We start from the raw sequence: 18,937 nt of genomic DNA, 5'->3' as shown, positions 1-18,937 counted from the left end.
AAAGAAATTCCTTAAGAAAAATAGGTTTACCATCTATTAGAATATCCTGGTTGTTAAACAGGACATTTTCTTTTCTATAAGAGATTTAAGTTAGGAGAATAAAGAAAGAGCGTCGCAATAAAATTTTGGTAGGCCTACCAAGTATTTGTATGGTAGTTGCACCTTAACAAGAAGTTGTTGGAATCATTATATTTCCGAACGAGGAGTCAGTATAATTACTCAAACTCTCAAGACAGTATGCAATCACTTTTTCCAGTCACCCATAGGGGTGTAAGAACCACTTTTCAGTCTGCGTGAGGGAGTTGTAATCACTATGTTACTCTCAGAAAACGTTTTACTAAATGGTTTGCATGTAAAGTTACTCATTCTGTCTGCCCAAGTCCCCAGTTTATCAGTTACTTATTGTCAATTTGATCTCCATGGCTCGCACCATGGTACATGACGAGACACAAGTGGGTCTGAACAGGAAGTACCCGATTTCTGAATTATTTAAGTTGTGGTTTACTCAGTAATTACTCTTCTGTTAATGAAGAGTGGTAATAGGATTAACATGTCAGTTACGGAATTTAGTCTTGACGAATAACATGCATTTCTGTCACTTGAGAATAAGCCATTTTGTTCGTTTCAATCACATGAACACGTCAGGGGCCACGTTGGTCATTGCAAATTTGCTTATGTAGGCTGTGGCCCAGCATGAAGGTTATATGCGTTTTTCTCGGGTGCAGAGCCCGAAGTTGTTAGATCCAAGCAAAAAAGTGGCATTTATTAAGCAAAAGAGTCGTCTCCCACAATATTTTGCCACTAGCAATGCTGAGCTACCGGCGTGCTTTCCAGAGGAAGCTGCTCGAGTCAAGCAAACTCAGGCGGTATAGATGGAGCTCCGTTTCAAGGAAAAGCTTCTTCAGAAGATGAAATCGTTGCTTCATCGTTCAGATTAATCATTGTATTCCTTTGTCATACAGGGGTTTTCCACTGTATCAAGATGAGATGTTTGAACGACTGAGAGGATTTCTAAACAGCCTTGACCTTGGCCTTGTTGAAGGTCAAGTTATTGGTATTAGCAGTCTCAGAGCCACAAGTACTTCGACGGTATTGAAGTCTTCACCAAAACCGCTTCTGCAAATGCCAGTGTAATCTCATATAAAAGTGGATAATGATACTGGCTGCTTCAGACAAACCCTGCCGGAGAGCTATCCAAGTAGGGTAAAAAGCAATCTAGTTATGTGTGGTCACGTAAAACCGGGGCAAAATGAACTGAAAGGAAAATTTCCTTGATCCAGATGGCTTATTTTACCTTTTAACATTCTTGCAAACAAGTCTTGCAAACATTGTTATTTTGATGAAAAACAGACTTCCTAAGCTTGTTGTTAATTTCAAGATCTCATTGTCTATTCACTACCTACTCAATGTATGACGTCTCCTCCTAACATGGAGGATTTCCAAAGTAAAGATATCAGTACCCCTGAAAAAACCATGGTTAAGACTTGCTTATTGCCTTTTTTTAGATCAACTGGAATTCGTGATGATGTGGAGTACTTGAAGAAGAACTGAGCAGTATCCAGCTTTGCGAATTGCACATGGCTTGTGTGAAATACTACTTCTGCATTCTGTTGGGCTTGTGTCATATAAATTGACTCTCTTAAAGATGTAAATAACGCATTAGGAAGTTATGGCCCTAAATCCTTCAATGGTGACAGGCTCACAGTGCAAGAGAAGACAGAACAACAAACAGAAATTAGAACGAGTGATGTCGAGAGTAGGATCTATATAGAGCATCGTAGAGTGGAACTGTCCTATTGTGAATGCTTGGATACCAATGAGGTTGACAGTGCCATCGAGACGTATCGTCAGAGTGTGCAACTGTTCACTTTTAACATTTATGTCCTATTGTAAAAGCTTGCTTTCTTATGAGGTTAACAGTGGCATCCAGACGTATCATTGGTGTGTGCAACTGTTGACTTTTAACATTCTTGTCCTATTGTAAAAGCTTGGTTACTAATAAGGTTTAGAGTGGCATCCAGATGTATCATTGGAGTGTGCAACTATTGACTTTCAACATTCTTGTCCTATTGTAAAAGCTTGATTACTACTGAGGTTCACAATGGCATCTGTTAATGCGTGACATTTGTGAGACAGTGATTTACGTCACGTTTAGGTTATGTGCCCTTTGATCTTTAGATTCTTTAATTTCAGAGTGTGGTTAATTTAGTGCGGAGCGTGTATGTGTTGTTGTCTACGAGAAGAAATTACAAAGGCTACTGTGTCGCAGGACTGATATGTAAGTTCATTTATCTGTAGCTTTCTCTTTTTGTGTTATGGCTAGCTTTTAATTAAGTGTATTCGTTATTATTTATGCGTGATTATTGTAATTTGCATACCGTGCCCTCGTGGCTGCATGAATTTATTTACATCTATTTCGCTTTACTAGCTTTATAGTTTTGCTTGTATTGTTTAGTATTTCTTTCATGCTGTAGCGCGTTTTATTTTTTCTGTTTTCTTTGCACGTTGCATGTTTAGCTGTATTTTCTCAATCGCTACGTGCTTTGTGTAATTTTATTTTATGTAGATGTCTTATGCCAGCATTTTATCGTTTGTCTACTGTTTACGAGATCAATCAATAAACACGATTCAAATGTCACTTCGGTCTCCGTAAAATACGCCCGTTTGGTAATTTGTCTGGTCACGATTTTCTTGCCAATTCATTCGGCCTTGATGTTCGCTTGCCGCTACAGTAAAATATCGTAATAGACGCCTGGGTTTGAATTAAAGTTCATCGAAGATGAGTGTTAGTGGTACCCCTTCACCTCAAGTTACAGTTCGAAAGATTCTCGTTGCGGAAGATAAAGAAGCTCCAAATGTTGAAATTTCAAATCAGTTATATGATGTTAGAAACTTTGGTTATATGAAGAACAAAGTCTTCCAGGCATACAATGCAGTCATTCAGGACTGCGTGCCCCGCACGAGCGAACTTTGACCAATAAAGAAGAGCTTATCAGTTGGAAATTCACGGCAAAAAGAAAAGAGAATTTGAGACGAAATTACGAAAACATATTGGAATTATCTATTCTTTGTTTGACTCTCGTGTTGGTCGTGAAGTGTTAGAAAAGGAAATGGAAAATCTAGACTCAATTAAAGAGGAGTTGAACGTAGCGCATAGAGCCTTTGATGCATTCCTTGAAGAAGAGAGCCCTAAAGGTGCCGCCTATCGTGATTTTGACCCATGTGGTTGGAGTACGCCGAATGTCGAATTCGCCTATCGGAAAGGCTTCGTTTAATCGATCAGCAATTGGAATTAGAGTATGAAAGAAGTAGGCATGAGGCTACGTCAACAAAGTCAAGCCGTTCGGGAAGAAAGAAAGCATCGGGTTCTTCTAGATCTTCGGCCATGTCAAAGAGAGCAGAGGCGGCTGCTAGAGCGGCAAAGCTTAAAGTGGAAATGAAGTATCTCAAACATGGAACCAATTTAAGGCGGATTCAGTTAGAGAAGGAGATTGCATTGGCAGACGCTGAAGAAGAAGCAATCAGATGATGGGTCATGACCGATCAGGCAGAGACCAACAGCGTAGCACGTCTAAATCTTAAACTGAGTAAGGAAAGTCAAGAAAGTGCTACTGAAACTAAAATTGAAGCAGGGAAACTTCCCATAAAACATAGTTCTTTCGAGCCACTGTTGTCTCCAGTAGGCGTTGAAAAAGAGGAGAGGCCAGCCTCAGAAGGGACAACAAGGCCACAAGATTCGACCCTTCAACAAATAGTGAATCTTCAAGTCAAACAAGCCGAATTAAGTGCTCAGTTTGTCAGCCAGCAGAGAGCAAGCACGCTGCCCTCTCAACAACCGCCAGTGTTTAGTGGGAACTATTTCGATTATCCTACGTTCATCGCTGTCTTCGAGGCGATGATAGATAAGAAGGTGGACTCACAGAGGGATAGGTTGTATTTTTTGTGCAAGTATACTTCCGGCAAGGTTCACGAAGTCATTAAAGGTTTCTTGACTTGGAACTCCGACAAAGGTTACGAAGAAGCTCGCAAACTCTTGGCTCAGCGGTTCGGAAATCCGTTTCGAGTGGCCGAAGCTTACAGGTCCAGACTGCGAAGTTGGACTCAGATAGCAGATGGAGATAGTGCCAGTATCCAAGATTTCGCCGATTTTCTTGTTTGCTGCCAAGGAGCTATGCAAGCCATGCAGTACATGGAAGAACTGAACTCACCAAGGATATTGCAGGAAATCAGCTCCAAGTTACTACTTAGGTCTGGCTCTAGGTTGTGTCGCGAGGCACATGACGTTTTGAGGAAGACAAACAGAACAGTATCCTTTCACGACTTAGTTGTTTTCGTCAAGGAAGAAGCAGACCTCGCAAATGATCCAGTATTTTCCCCCGAAGCCCTGAAGAGAGAAAAAAACAAGATGACTGATAAGAACAGGGGAAAGAGGGTTCAAGGAGCAAACAGTTTCGTGTCACTTTCCTCTTGAACCCAGTCTAGAAAAACCCAGTCTAGTGAAAGCAGACGGAAATCCAATGAAGTACCAAGGCCAAAACAGCAAACAAGCTTATGTCCCTTGTGCAGCGGTAGTCATCAACCCGACAAGTGCGGAGAGCTTCGCAAGGGGAGCGTAGCTGAACGGATGGAGATTATTAGATCTAAAGGCCTTTGTTTTGGATGCCTGAAGAAAGGTCAGCAGTCAAAAAACTGTCGAGCCCAATTGACTTGTGAGAAATGCGGGAAACAGCATCCCACCTCTCTTCATATTCCTAATGACAAGGAACAGAACAAAAGTCAGCATAGTACCTCACAATCAACCTTGTCCGATTCACGTCATAGTCATCTAGCAAGCTCTGAAGTCATGGACGAAAATATGAACTCCAAGCCCACTGCCAGCGTGTGTAGCGCAGTCGATTGGCATGGTGTTGTAACCAATTCATTGTTCATTCCAGTTTTGTGTATCATAAGGATAATCCCGAGGTCAAAATCATGATTTACGCATTACTAGACGAGGCAAGTGATCCAACGTCAAAGAGCAACTTGGAATCCCTGGCGTGAATTCGTAGCTCATTCTCAGCACCATGCTTGGAGAGGAAGAAATCCCTGTTTCCCGAGTCGACGGATTAGTAGTCGAGAGGATTGACCAACGTGTTCAAGTGGAACTACCCAAGACTTATACTAGGGAGCAGATACCTTCAAGAAGGGATCAAATTCCCAAGCCGGAGGTTGCGGCAGCATGGCCACATCTGAAAAGAATCAAAGATGAGATATTGCCATATCAAGAGGAAGTGGTGGTCGGAATGCTGATTTGCTGTAATTGCCCAAAGGCCATTAAGCCTAAAGAGGTCATTGTTGGTAGAGGAGAAGATCCCTATGCCGGTCGCACCTTGTTAGGTTGGGGCATAATCGGCCCTGTCAGTCTGTCAGAGTGTGTGGAACGTTATTGCGAAGAGCATGCAGTCTCGTCTTGTAACCGGATCACAGCAGGTGAAGTTGACACTGACCGTCTTAGCACCAGTCATAGCTTTGTGTTGAGTTCTCAAACCAAGGAAGAGATAACTCCCTTCTCAGCTCAAAGAATGTTCGAATAAGACTTCTCTGAACGATATAACAAAACCTTGAGCTACAAGCCGCTGTGACTTCCGTGAAGGTCAGCCGTCAGATTGTCAAGAGCCTTAATGATGTCCCAGAGTTCTTCTGGTCTGATAGCAAAGCGGTTTTGGGATACATCGCAAATGAAAGTCGAAGATTTCATGTCTTTGTAGCCGATCGAGTTCAGCTGATTCACGATGCGAGTTCGGTAGATCAATGGAAGTATGTGGAGTCGAAATCAATGAGGCCTCACGTGGACTTAGTCCAAGCACTCTCTTAACGTCGAAGTGGTTAAAGGGACCAACCTACCCAGGACTTTCTAAAGAAGACAGAAGATTCCTCGCTATTGCAACAGAAGGAATTACCCAGCTAGAGAATGACCATTATGAGCTGCCTCTCCCCCCTAAGGGATCCGGACTTAAGGCTTCCAAACAATCGAGACTTAGCTCTACGTCGATTGTCACAACTGAAGAGAAGGTTCCTCGCTGATGAAAGATACCGCAACGACTATGTGACGTTCATGGAGGGCGTCATAAGTAAAGGTTATGCTGAAAGGGTGAGGTTAGGCTTCCCTATCAACAAAGACGTGAAGAAACGTGAAGAGAACCAAAGTGCCATGTCATTGTCCCAGTCAAGAGAAACCAGTACTTGGTATATCCCTCACCATGGGGTATACCATCCAAAGAAGCCGAATAAAATTTGCGTGGTGTTTGACTGTGCCGCCGAGTGCAATGGGGAGTCACTGAATAAACATCTTCTGCAAGGCTCGGATTTAACGAACACCCTTGCTGGCGTCCTCAGCAGGTTTTGTCAAGAACCTGTGGGAATTATGTGCGACATAGAGTCGATGTTTTACCAAGTTCACGTGACAAGCGAGTTCAGAGATTTGCTGCGCTTTTTCTGGTGGGAAGGCGGGGACTTATCCAAGAGTCCAGTAGAGTACAGAATGACGGTGCACCTATTTGGAGTGACCTCATCGCCAGGTTGCGCTAACTTTGCCCTTAAGAAGACAGCACAGGATGGTGAGGAAGAGTTTGGAGCTGAAGCCGCGGACCTTTTACAAAATAATTTCTATGTTGACAACGGTTTGAAATCCTGTTCCACAGTTGAGGAGGCAACCATGCTGGTATCGTCTGTGAAAGAGATGTGCAAGAAAGCAGGTTTTAATCTGCACAAGTTTGTTTCGAATAAGAAAGAGGTTTTGAGAAGCATTCCAATTTTTGACCGAGCTGATGACCTCAAGAACATAGATCTCGATCTGGACAAGCTGCCAATGGAGAGAGCACTCGGGGTGCATTGGTGTATCCAGTCAGACACGTTTCAGTTTTGCTTAACGCAGAAAGATCGTCCTTGTACAAGGAGAGGGATTCTGTCCACCATAAGCTCAATTTTTGACCTGCTTGGTTTTGTCGCACCAATCCTATTGGAGGGAAAGAGCATCTTACAAGATCTGTGTCGTGACAGTGTGGGCTGGGATGACCACATACCTGACGTAATTAAGATAAGATGGGAAAAATGGCGAGCTGAGCTTCCTATCCTTCAACGTCTCTCAATTCCCAGATGCTTCAAGCCCGAAAACTTTGGATCTGTCGTGAAGAAAGAGCTACATCATTTCTCGGACGCAAGTACAAAGGGTTATGGGCAATGTAGTTATCTAAGGCTTCAAGATGATTCTGGCAGAATTCACTGTTCTTTCGTAGCCGGCAAGTCACGACTAACCCCCCTCAAGCCTGTGACAATTCTGCGCCTTGAGCTACAAGCCACTGTGACTTCCGTGAAGGTCAGCCGTCAGATTGTCAAGAGCTGAGCCTTAATGATCCTCCTGCTTCCATTTAAAGAGCCCACAACTACGAACCGAAAATCACTCAGTGAAACACGTTTTATCTGGGAATTGTCACAGTCTATCAGAGATCAGCGAATTGTTGTATGCCATTCAAAACTAGATCAATGAGTCGTTGACTAAACCACCAATCATCTTTGGAGATGGCAAATACTTAAGAACGTCTGGCCAAATGTGCACTATTTATGTTTAACCAATTAAAAATATTAATTCAGTCTTAGCTGGATTTATAGGAAATGTAATAAAATTTGCTAATGGCATGATGAGATGTAGCGGGGTCTGTCTGAAAGTATCTTGATGGAATGCGGGGTTGTTGACCCTGCATTCCTTTCATACTTGGTGAATTAACACTTTGAAAGCCCAAGGTGTTAAAGTCTGCCTTTAAGCTGTCAACGAATGTCTTGTTACCGAAATTGGTTGACGTTTATTTCACTCAGCAGAGACAAATGAGAATTCAAACGTTCATGATTAAAGACAACAGAGCTATTCTGTACCGTGCACATGGCTGTTCAAAGTGACTTTTGTATCACGTTTGGACATGACTCAGGATCTTCATTTTAGATACTCATCTGGTTGTTGGTTTCCGCATTTTATATTTTCACTAATAAATGAATTTACATAGTAATGGCAAAGGGTTAAATATTGAGAAAAGCTGGGAGATAATTACTTGGTCGGTCTAAATGCCAGGTATTAGAAACCTGAAGAACAGCAAAGCATACCTAAATGATATCAGGAAGTATAATCCGTACAAAAGATATTTTTTATTTCTCACTTATTAGATGTAAATTCAGGAAGCTACATCAATGCGTAAATTAATCTAAACACTGGCCAAATTATATCGATGTAGCTGAAATATGGCTTCGTCTTTAATTTTGCTTGGTTGCTGCAAATGTGATGTGAAGAATGAATCATATACTAGCTTCAAGAGCCGTTCATTTGGAGACCTCTTCCTCTTCCTACTACACTCGTTCCGCCGACAATCCAATAACCATTAGCTCTTACCTCGTTCAACGTCATACCTCGTCCCTGATGTCTTATTTTCTCGTGAAAATATTTGATGATGAGGGTAGTCACGTGGCTTCGCCGAGGTAGGATCACAGGAAACTTCATTTCAAGCGGGAGGGAAAAATTTGCTAAGTGTCCACCGACGCGTAGAACTCCTTCTATTTTACAAAATGGATCCAGCTTAAGGAGCGGAGAGAAATTCTTTAGACGACCCTTTCTCTCTCGGGCTGTCGACTTCTCTCCAGAAGAGTGAAAATCTTGCGTGGATCTCAATGACTTGAGTTCTTCGGGAAAAGCGGCAGATTGGACTGACTTGATAATCACACTTTCAGCTCTCTGAAGATCTCCAACCTGGATTGTTGTTCTTGATCTGGATTGTTGCTGGATTGTTGGAATGTTGCTACCCTTGCACTCTACAGATATTTTCTCTCGTAGCTTAAAAAGGTAAAGCTAACTGAAGGCGATGGCCCTTTTTTCATGGAACCAATCTGAGAAGTAATCCAATCGGTCGGCGATCTTCAATTCTTTCTTTGTTGCCATTGTGGTTAGAACTATGGCTTTCTTCACCTCAGGGTCAGAGGGTAATACTTCACACAAATCAAGCATATCTTCATTTCTGCTGAAAGGCCACTTATCGTCGACTTGCCGCAAAAAGGTTGGTCCCTTTAACCACTTCGACGTTAAGAGAGTGCTTGGACTAAGTCCACGTGAGGCCTCATTGATTTCGACTCCACATACTTCCATTGATCTACCGAACTCGCATCGTGAATCAGCTGAACTCGATTGGCTACAAAGACATGGAATCTTCGACTTTCATTTGCGATGTATCCCAAAACCACTTTGCTATCAGACCAGAAGAACTCTGGGACATCCTACCATCAGGAGGATTATAAAAGGAGAATCAATTTTTCGTTTGCTTTACATGCTGACATTTTGGTTTTGGATAGTGATGGAACTGGCCTTCATCTTGTTTGTGTGTGTGCCTAGTACACTCTAGCAAAGGTACTTTCGTTAGTGATAGGTATTCTTAGTGAACGTTTCAGCAAGTAAACTGAACACTGACAACGTATGGCGCTGGAATGATCCAACTGCTAGGATTTTCCAAGTGTTACCTCTACATAAACAGCCCTTTACAAAATTATACTAGTCAAACTCTTATAACAAATGATCTAAGTTATAATCAATTAACAATACTGCCATAAGCCTGTGCAGTAGTGAACCGTATGAGTTTACTCAAACGCTGACTTCACAAGCCCAGTTTTGTCCTTTTGGGGTTACACATACTTTACACATCACCTTATTTGAACACAGGGCTTTGAACCTGTTGCAGTTCCAGCATCCAATGGACAGAAAATATACCATGATAAATAATTAACCAGAAAGAAATCATATTGCAAAACTGTACAATAACGGAACAACATAAGTAAGGTGAAAAATGAAATAATTCACTTAATCTTTGTTTCCTAATTTGTTTAATAAAAGCATTCATAGTGGGGCAAAAGCTAGGGTGCCTAGAATCTAAAGAAGTTCAAATTGAAGTTTTTTGTTTGAACTCTCGGTACATTTAATTTTCTAGTCTCTCTAAGATTATTTGTGTTGAGTTGTTTAATGCTAAGCAGAGATGCAAACCCCTGTTTGGCAAGCTTGGCAAATTAATCATCTTCAGAAGCTTCTTGTATGTTGAGTTTTATCGTCCCATATAAGTCTCAGCGCTCATACGTTAACTCTTTCAAGTCTTCCTTGATTTCCTTTTCCATAGTATTACCATACCTCTAAGCAGTACAAAAATTGTGGCAAGACCAAACTCAGGTACATAATTTTTTCGTGCTAGTTGGAAATATCTTTTCATTTGATTCCCCAGCTACTTGGTAACTTGTTTACAGATTTCACATACTTGTGTTGGCTCCAGTCATAAACTACCGCAATGATGTTGTCGAGGCCAAAACCTTGCACCTCTGCAACCTACTAACCAGTTTTCCAGCAAGTACCTCTGACGTCAACTCCACTCCAGCCAACTTTTATTCTTGCACCAATCTCTGTTACTTTCTGATACAAATCCCTGTCACGAGCTACACTCAGTACTTTTAAGTTTGCTTTCTAGACATTGAAGCTGTTTCTTGTAAGTTCTCACACGAGCACTTGACCACCCAGGCTCCCATCTTGTCATGACGTCTGCCTTATTCGATAGAACTGCAACTCTTGTTCCAGGCGTTGTAATAGCTGCAACATTATCTGGGTCGCTTTTTCATTTTTCACTTGTTTGGTTGTTTCAATAACACTTTCAATTTCATTCAATTTCATGAAAGATATTTGTGAACTTTGTAAGCGTTACATCTTTAATCTTCCTGTTTTGGTTTGAAACATATGCACATTTGTATGGTCGCTTTTCATTCAGTTAAGGCACTGTTCCTTTCTTAAAAGTTCCTTTACGGTAAACCACTTTGTTGGCGAAGGCACAGGCTTTGACTACCTCTCTTATAGCAATCTTTGCAGCATCAATCTGGCCCTGATTGTTCACAGAGCAGATAACTTTATCCAGTGGATAAGGCTATCCACCGAATAAATTCACTATCCCGTGGATAGTTATCCAGCGCATCAAAAGCTGTAGCAAAAAGCCTGGATAGTGCGGCGGATAACTATCCTGTGGATAAACTACTACTTATGCTGTCTTTATAGTGATTATCTGCGTGCGCGGGTGCGCGGGCCTCGCACGCAAAGTTAAAAACAGTGGCTGAAAATAAGAGAAACCAGAAACTGAACTTTATGGGTTGTAAATGTGCAGTAATGTTTGAAGAAGCAGAACAAAACATTGAAATAATCAAAAGTAAATTTCCCTCCACACTAACAAACAAAAAGCAAGGAAGAAGCATGGACACAATCAAGTACCGAGCAGCAATAATTGTAGAAAGTCCCTTTGTAATGCCTAGCAAGCTCCCAGATAGCAACTTCAATACTTAGGTTCACACGGTCTCTTGAAATAGAATCAATAAACGCACTTCTTTGCCGCCTCGAGAAGAGCGATGTATAGGACACTCCAACATGGTGGTCTTTGTTTCCACTCTCACTCAGGGCATGTGTCACTTCCAGACATGACTTCAATGACTCTTGCTATGGACCATCAATTCCTGGGGAACGAGTCATCAACTATCAGCACAACATCATGAACGGTTAAGTTCCCACGCTGGACACACTTCTGTCTGCATTGCAGTCCCTGTGGTTTTCAGATACCTTTGTGATAGGTCTTCCATCCAATATTGACTCTACCTCCCACATTAGAGTCGTCAAAGCCTCATCAGTGAGCATTCAAGATCTTGCAATGGGACCTGACACAGGGCAAAATAAGGCATTTCTGTAATTCACAAAAGTGTCGGAAACTTATTCGTATAAAATTAAGTTTCTGTTGGCTTAAACCCTCAACGTTGTTTCCAGTGCCGGGTTTCAAATTTCCAGCTCTCAACCTGGAATATGCACAAACTATACTCTCCAATTTAGACCCCTCCCAAAGAGTGATAGTTACTCGATGAGTATTGTTCTAAACGTTGCTCAGTAAAGTAGTCATACTAGTTCATTTTTTACACCAGAACTGGACAACCACATGAAACTTATTTGAATTTAAAATGGCTTACACCCAGCACCTGTTTTCTCAGTTCTCCTCAAATGAACAGTTCTGAAAGCAATAAGTGCAAAAATGAAAAGATCGACATGGTTTCAGACATTCTTCATCTCTCAGGCATTCTTTCCCTGAAACTGTCTTGCAAAGCAAACCACCCTGCCTATAACCTTTGACACTTAAGAGGCATTCACGACGTGTAAAATTTTTATGTCTTCATTTTATATTAAAAGGTGCTTTTCACTAGCGTTGAAGAGATTTAACTAATTACAAGCAACGTATCCGCATCAGTGCACAGATCTCTCGTTCGGTCCAGGTAAATTGAGCACCGGGATATCTAAACAATATTTGTTTCAAATTAAGGCAAAAAAAGCCAACTGACCTACAAATGGTTATCCCTGGCCAGAAAACGGACATCAAAGTTTCAAATGAAGGTCTTCGGCAAGAGAGGGCACACGATTAACAGATCAAAGTTCTGGTGCTTTTTATTAATAGCAATAAATCGTGAACAGGAATAAACATTGCAGCACCAGAAAGTTTAAAGCATAAAAAACAGATAGTGGATTCCTAAGTGGTGTTATGCGTTGAAACTCTTTAAACCACTGCACACAAGCAAAGCAATGTCGATATTGCTTCTTACCGACATCAAATGAATGTTCGAAATAAAATTTCACTCGCCCCTGTTTGCTATTCCTTGTGCTAATTTCACCTTGGTCGCCAACTCACGAGGCCATCACTCTTGCATGCTTATACAGGCAACTTTCCATACCGGAGATGAGATGCTCTTCACCAACACAAAGGGATGAATATTTCTTGTACCTGCAGTTGAGATAGGCCGAGTGGAGATCCAACGAAGGATACAACTTGCAGTATATACTAGGTAACTGGAGTACCTCACCGCTATCAAAGCAACACAGGCGGTACTGACTCGGGAGTTCAATCATGCTCAAATCCGTCCAAACACTGCAATTTGGCACTAATGGGCCGTCCATGGCTTTTGACCATGACAACGACTTGATCATTTCAACAAACACAAGATTTGTTTGACGTACTTCACTACATAATAAAATAATTCTTGAAAAATCTAAAGGCATTTGGTGCTGAAAGCCATCAGTGCACTCATTGTCAAAAGTCGTCTCATCAGCTATAAATACCTCTACCTCTCGGTCGTTCATGTGGAAGCTTCCTAGCAGGCCATTGTACCACTCAAAACTAAACAACCGAAACCCATACACACTGCCATAGTTCTCAACACATTCCCTTATGTGAAGGCGAAGGTGCATGTTAGGAGTGATTACAGTCTTGCTGTATAGGGATTCCACCTTCTTGCAGAAGTCCAGGAGCTTTCGGTCGGCGATTACGAGATCTGTTTTGGTAATGCGCAGCTTGCAAAGATGACGACAAGCCAAGACAAAATTCTGCCAACAGTTAATATGTTCTTCCCCCAAAATGCCTTCAAGGGCAAACAGAGAGTAATATAATACCCAGTTTTTCCACTGAGAAGCAGTGAAGCCTCCATGGTTTGACACAACTTCGACATTCTCAATTCGTTCCTGTACTTCTTGTAGCTTTTCCTTAGCCAAAATGTGATTTTCGCACCAGACTTTGAACATTTTCTTAGCTGTGCCTAAAAACAGATTGTGCATGGATCAATGATGCACATGGGAGCATAATACAGCAGCTCTAGCAAACTTGTGTATCTTGACCCCCAAGCATGGATTCCATCTTTCTTCTCTGTGTCTTAGTTCTGCAGTTCTGTAACTTTCTAGCGTTTTGTCAGTGGGAATCGTCGGTTCGCAGGGGCCGCGATCTCTGATCAAACCCACTATAATCCTTCTTTTCACCGAAACCACCTGGGAAAAACGATCTAAAGATTTTGATCTTGATACCACGCTACAGTGCATTAAGTTCGTCTATCAGTGGGTTTAGAAAATAGTTCAGTGATGGTGGTTCTTTGGTTAATGCAGGGATAATTCCTACAATAATAACATTTTCCCGCTGAAATGGAGGAAGATTCATGACCACCATGTAAAGCATTCCAACAGATATGTCTTTACGGTGTTTGAATGGCTGAAACCAGTCAACAGTAGGCATTAGTCCAAACCCTTGAGGCGAGGCCAGAAAGTCCCGGTCATTCCACCTTAGAAAGGAATTCCAAACTTTACCATCATAAACGTCGCCATATATTTGATCATTGGTTTCACGATGGCACCAATGTTCACACACTTTCTCAAAATTGTCTCAAGCGTGTCATTACGCTCTTATAGCAGTACACTTCAAGGGGATAATACTTTGGCATGTCATTTTTTTCAAAATCACCTTCTTAAGGTAATTCCCTTGAAATTGTTCTACTATCAAACTTTTTTGAAAACTTGGCATAATTAACATTCATGATATGAACATTAAAAAAAAGGCAATGAAAAAATGAGGTCACCGTGCTTGTTTACGCGTGAGCAGGCTTGTAAAATGGGGTATTGTTACTGTTTTTGCGTTAAAAATTCGAATCCCCTTCATACAGAATTAAGTCTTGGTTACTTCAAAGACACAAAATTTTATTTTGAAAATAAAGCATCTTTTATTTACATAAGCAGTACTGCTTCATTTAAGTCAACTTTGATTCCCTGGTTGTGGGAATAGTGCACTTTTTGGGACAGTTCCGTGGTTAGCTTGAAGTCCTCGCCTTGTGTAAAATACACCCAGTACAGAACTGTTTTCCAAAAAAAAATTCATGTTCTACTATCGAACTTTTTTTCTTCTTTTAATCTCTTACGTTTTGTATGCGCACATGCTCATGAGCGCGCGCTAATGACGCAAAAATCGTGCGCAGTAGGGATGCGCAATGCAATACTAAGGAATTACCTTAACAAGCTTACTGCCACACGGCTTCCTTCTCTTTGAACAATGGAACAGATTATTGTCACAAACAATGGGTCGAACTTGATTACCGACTCTTCAAAGGCAATCTTGAATTGCAAAATTGCAATTGTTGAACAATTGTTGAAAATGTTTGTCACTCTGGTTTTTGCTGTGTTTTTGTTTCATTTCACCCTGACTTTAACTTTGGAGTCTCCAAGGATGAAATGGTAAAAACTACATTCTTTTCCCCATAAGGGCCCCTTTTTGCTCCTAGCCAATTGGGCTCGTACCATCATGCCCAGCTGGCAATATATCTTCTGGCTATATATCATTTGATTGACTAGAATCTGACCAAGGGATCCAAATCAAATCAATAGTTTAACATTATCTGTCTGTAGTTATCTTTTTGCTGCGGGTAAAAATACAATGTACATGTACGCATCATGTAAAACATTTTGATTGGCAGACCTTTATATTTTTGGACACAACAGTGAGCTTCCATTCTATCCTAAAATAACAAAGAACATAGTAATAGAGGTCAGTTTTAACATGCAAATGCTTTTTTCTGCTTCATGCGAGAATTCAGAGCTGTACAACGCTGTACTTTAAGCCATCCAAACCAACACTAACAGCAGCACTGGTATTAGCTCTTATTAACAGAGCAGGCCTATAGGAGACAATTGTTACTGGAACCATGAGTATAGGCTAAGGACAGTGAGGTCATGGTTCCCCCATACTGACTGACTTAGCTTGGCTTCATGGATTTTCATGGTCAATCAAGTACTTCAATGATATGCAAACAGCAATAAGCTTAACTTAAATAGTAAATTTGTGCCTTTGGTAGTTTCAGTCCTTAGTTAAGAATGATAGCAATATTGATTCATTAATTTTGTCAATACATTCTGATAATGAGCTAAACTACTTGAAAACATTCCATGTCTCAAAAATAAATGAAGCGTAGTAAATTATCATTCCAATCCTTTATCAACTGAATTAAGCTTGTGCAGCAATAATGCTAAAACAATGTCACTGGGTGCATTGAAGCTTTGCATTCACTTTTTTTAAAAATTACTCCAAGGGAATATATATCACTGGCACAGGAAGGAGGTTGCTGTCCAGAGAAAACTTCTGTCTGGTGCAGTGTGAGAACACCTTTTCTTAATTAAATTGCATGAACTTTGTGCAGAGTTATTCTGCTTTGCTTGGGCCCCAGTGAGCCTTACAGATTTTCCATAATCTCTAATTACCGGTTGCCATATCTGTTAATCTTTACATAATAAAACACTGTTCCCTTTGAGATCGTTGTGGACAAACCCTTTCTTGTGGATGAATATCAAGGCCTCAGTAAGGCGGATAAGAATTTGCAACCAAGAGAAATTCGACAGGCCCTCAGAATCTGTTGCATCACTCAGGGTGACAACTTTACTATCTTGGGAACAATACTGCATGATCAGCTTTACCCAAAACTCTCTTCCCCAAGAACATGAAAAGTCCTCTCTTGGAGTGTCAAGTTAGCTTGATCAATCCTACGAACAACAGGAGATCTAAAGGATTTCTTCTTGGAAGACTCCCTGTAGATGTAGTTTCCCTCACTTTCCCTCACTTTGTCTTTTTTTGTCTTTCTTTTTCATTTTACGCTGCTTTCTCCTTATTTTCAATGACTCTCTGGAGTGGCAGTTGGACTTTTTTGTGTCCTTCAGATTCATGATGGACCCTAAATTTATGCTCAAGTGCAATTAAAATTATCAACAAAGAAATCCAGACAAAACAAATCAAGATGCTGAATGACATAAACGATTATAGCTCAGGTAAATTTAGTATTATTCAATTCTTTGCAAGTCCAAAGAAAATAAATAATTTTTTGACAGTTCTTTAGTTTCTAAATTCAGTACTGCATACATGTATATATATTTTCTGGCAAAATGTAAATACATTATTTTTCTTGTAACAATAAACATGCTTGTGAACCAATGTAAACTTGCTGATCAGTGCACAACATGGACCTGTAAGTGGACTGTGCTACAGTACCGCTCAAAGATAAACGAACCATCAAACACGTTGACAACGCATTAAGAACGAAGAGCCAATGCGTTTGCAAACCAGTTTTTTTTCAATGGGTTTGTCCTTTGTTATTCATTTTGACACCTTTGCATTGTTTTGTTGGTATGTAAATTAAGGCACCAAAGCGACTGCAATTTTAAGCGATAGAAAGTGAACAAAGCCTGATAAATTGACTATCAATCAATGCAAAGTTGGAAAAGAAATCTTCAGGAACAAGAAAAGATGTGCTTGTTTAATCGGCTAGATGTAATCCTTATTGATTTGTTTCTCCAACTTTCTTGTATCAGATAACACGGTTGATCGTGATCACTACACTACCTATACTTTTACCGCACCAAAAACTAAACACAATAAAATAATGTTAGATCATTGGGTTTTTGAAACTATAGATTATAAGCTTATATTAAGAGGAATTGCATCACAATCTTGATATAACGTGCAGCTGCATATGCAGAATCAGTTTAACTACCACGCTACAGATTCTCAGACATTATAAAACTCTGAAATAACAATCATTCAGCAATCAATATTCAGTCCAGACCAAAATTGCTTGTATGTGCTTTTCAGTGAGCTTCAATGGCTAGTTCGCCGCAGTTATCTTGTACTTGATCAGAGCGGTACTGACTACAGAGAGTAATCAGTGGAATATTTTCACATCTTTATATTGCCGCCTTATCTATTTTGAAATCTGCGTTTATGGTGACCTTTTTTTTGAAGTGGTGACCCTTGGTGTTGAATTCCTGCATTGTCAAATTTAACAAAATTTCATGCTTCTATCACGAAAGTGAACAAAATAACAATACATGCCTTCTGCGCTTGGGGTGAAAAGGTTGAGTGGCAACGAATGAATTATGCATGTTTATTCTTCTCCCCCTCCCCACGCACATTTGCGTAAACAACCTCTGCAGTGAAGTCCATTTTAACACAGCCTTTATTGGAGATCGTTCTTACATCATTAATACACATTTCTTGCTTGTCGAAGAGTGTTCTTATATCTTAAAATTCATGGGATCATGCATATTTTACACTACGAAGAAAGCTACCAATTGCCACTCTACAATCCCTCTACTGACAGTCTTTTCCGCTAGAAGGAGCAGGGTAATACTTAAAAACGGCATCTTTTATTACATCCAGCCTCTCCTGATCAAGGGGCAGCTTCCCTCCCACCCCTTTGACGTTTCAGTTTTGCAGCTCCTCGAGTTTAAAAAGACGATGGGTGAACTGCACTGCAAAATTTTTCAACGAAGATGCTTTGGCTCTCACTGCAAAAATCTAGTTTCTCAAGGGCGAGCTTATGGTAAGAAACACACTGTTTTTGTTGCTGAGCAATTTTCTCAAGATGGTATTTAAGGTCTGCGTCATCATCAGTTCCAAAGTTTTGAGTACAGAGCTGATGTGGCGCGAAGTCTCCATACTGGTTTCAAAACTGCTTGAGAACAAGCTCAGAGCAGCTGGTGATTTTCTGTTCAGCAGGCCGGATGGTCAGTTCGGTGACTGATGAGGCAATTACAAGGAAAGGTTACGTTTATGCAAACGTTGGCCGTGTAGCACTTATGTTTTAAACAGAGTTAACTGAACAGAGTGTAATGTGAAGTGCTGATTTCAATCCCATATGAACCATGTGAGCGTTAGCCCTACAGATGGAAATGGGCCCACACAAGGACAGAGAAAAACTCTGACCAGGGTGGGAATTGAACCCACGACCTTCGGGTTAGATCTCCGCCGCTCTACCGACTGAGCTACTTCGGCCGAAGGTCGTGGGTTCAATTCCCACCCTGGTCAGAGTTTTTCTCTGTCCTTGTGTGGGTCCATTTCCATCTGTAGGGCTAACGCTCACATGGTTCATATGGGATTGAAATCAGCACCTCACATTACACTCTATTCAGTTAACTCTGATGAGGCAATTGACGAGTTAAAAGTGGCTGTGTTCGGGGTGAATCTCTAGTATGCAGCGGGTGGAAATCTGATATCTTCCTCTGTAGCTGGTTGGG

At 40.9% G+C, this 18,937-nt stretch overlaps 2 protein-coding genes across 2 annotated transcripts; both read left to right on the top strand.

Annotated features, from left to right (window-relative positions):
• The first annotated feature begins 3,535 nt into the window (after window positions 1–3,535).
• LOC137971625 (uncharacterized) lies at window positions 3,536–4,471 on the top strand. Its single transcript, XM_068818421.1, has one exon. The coding sequence runs from the start codon at window positions 3,536–3,538 to the stop codon at window positions 4,469–4,471; it is 936 nt and encodes a 311-aa protein (XP_068674522.1).
• A 1,479-nt stretch (window positions 4,472–5,950) lies between these two features.
• Window positions 5,951–7,381, top strand: LOC137971624 (uncharacterized). The gene has a single exon (XM_068818420.1). The coding sequence runs from the start codon at window positions 5,951–5,953 to the stop codon at window positions 7,379–7,381; it is 1,431 nt and encodes a 476-aa protein (XP_068674521.1).
• Window positions 7,382–18,937: the final 11,556 nt, after the last annotated feature.

The sequence above is a fragment of the Montipora foliosa genome, chromosome 9 (genome assembly GCF_036669935.1).
Source record: "Montipora foliosa isolate CH-2021 chromosome 9, ASM3666993v2, whole genome shotgun sequence".
Classification (NCBI taxonomy): Eukaryota; Metazoa; Cnidaria; class Anthozoa; order Scleractinia; family Acroporidae; genus Montipora; species Montipora foliosa.
This window is presented reverse-complemented; position numbering and strand designations above follow the sequence as displayed.

Excerpts from the sequence above, each read along its gene's own strand:
- LOC137971625 (XM_068818421.1), top strand. The coding sequence starts at position 3,536 with ATGACCGATCAGGCAGAGACCAACAGCGTAGCACGTCTAAATCTTAAA.
- LOC137971624 (XM_068818420.1), top strand. The coding sequence starts at position 5,951 with ATGACCATTATGAGCTGCCTCTCCCCCCTAAGGGATCCGGACTTAAGG.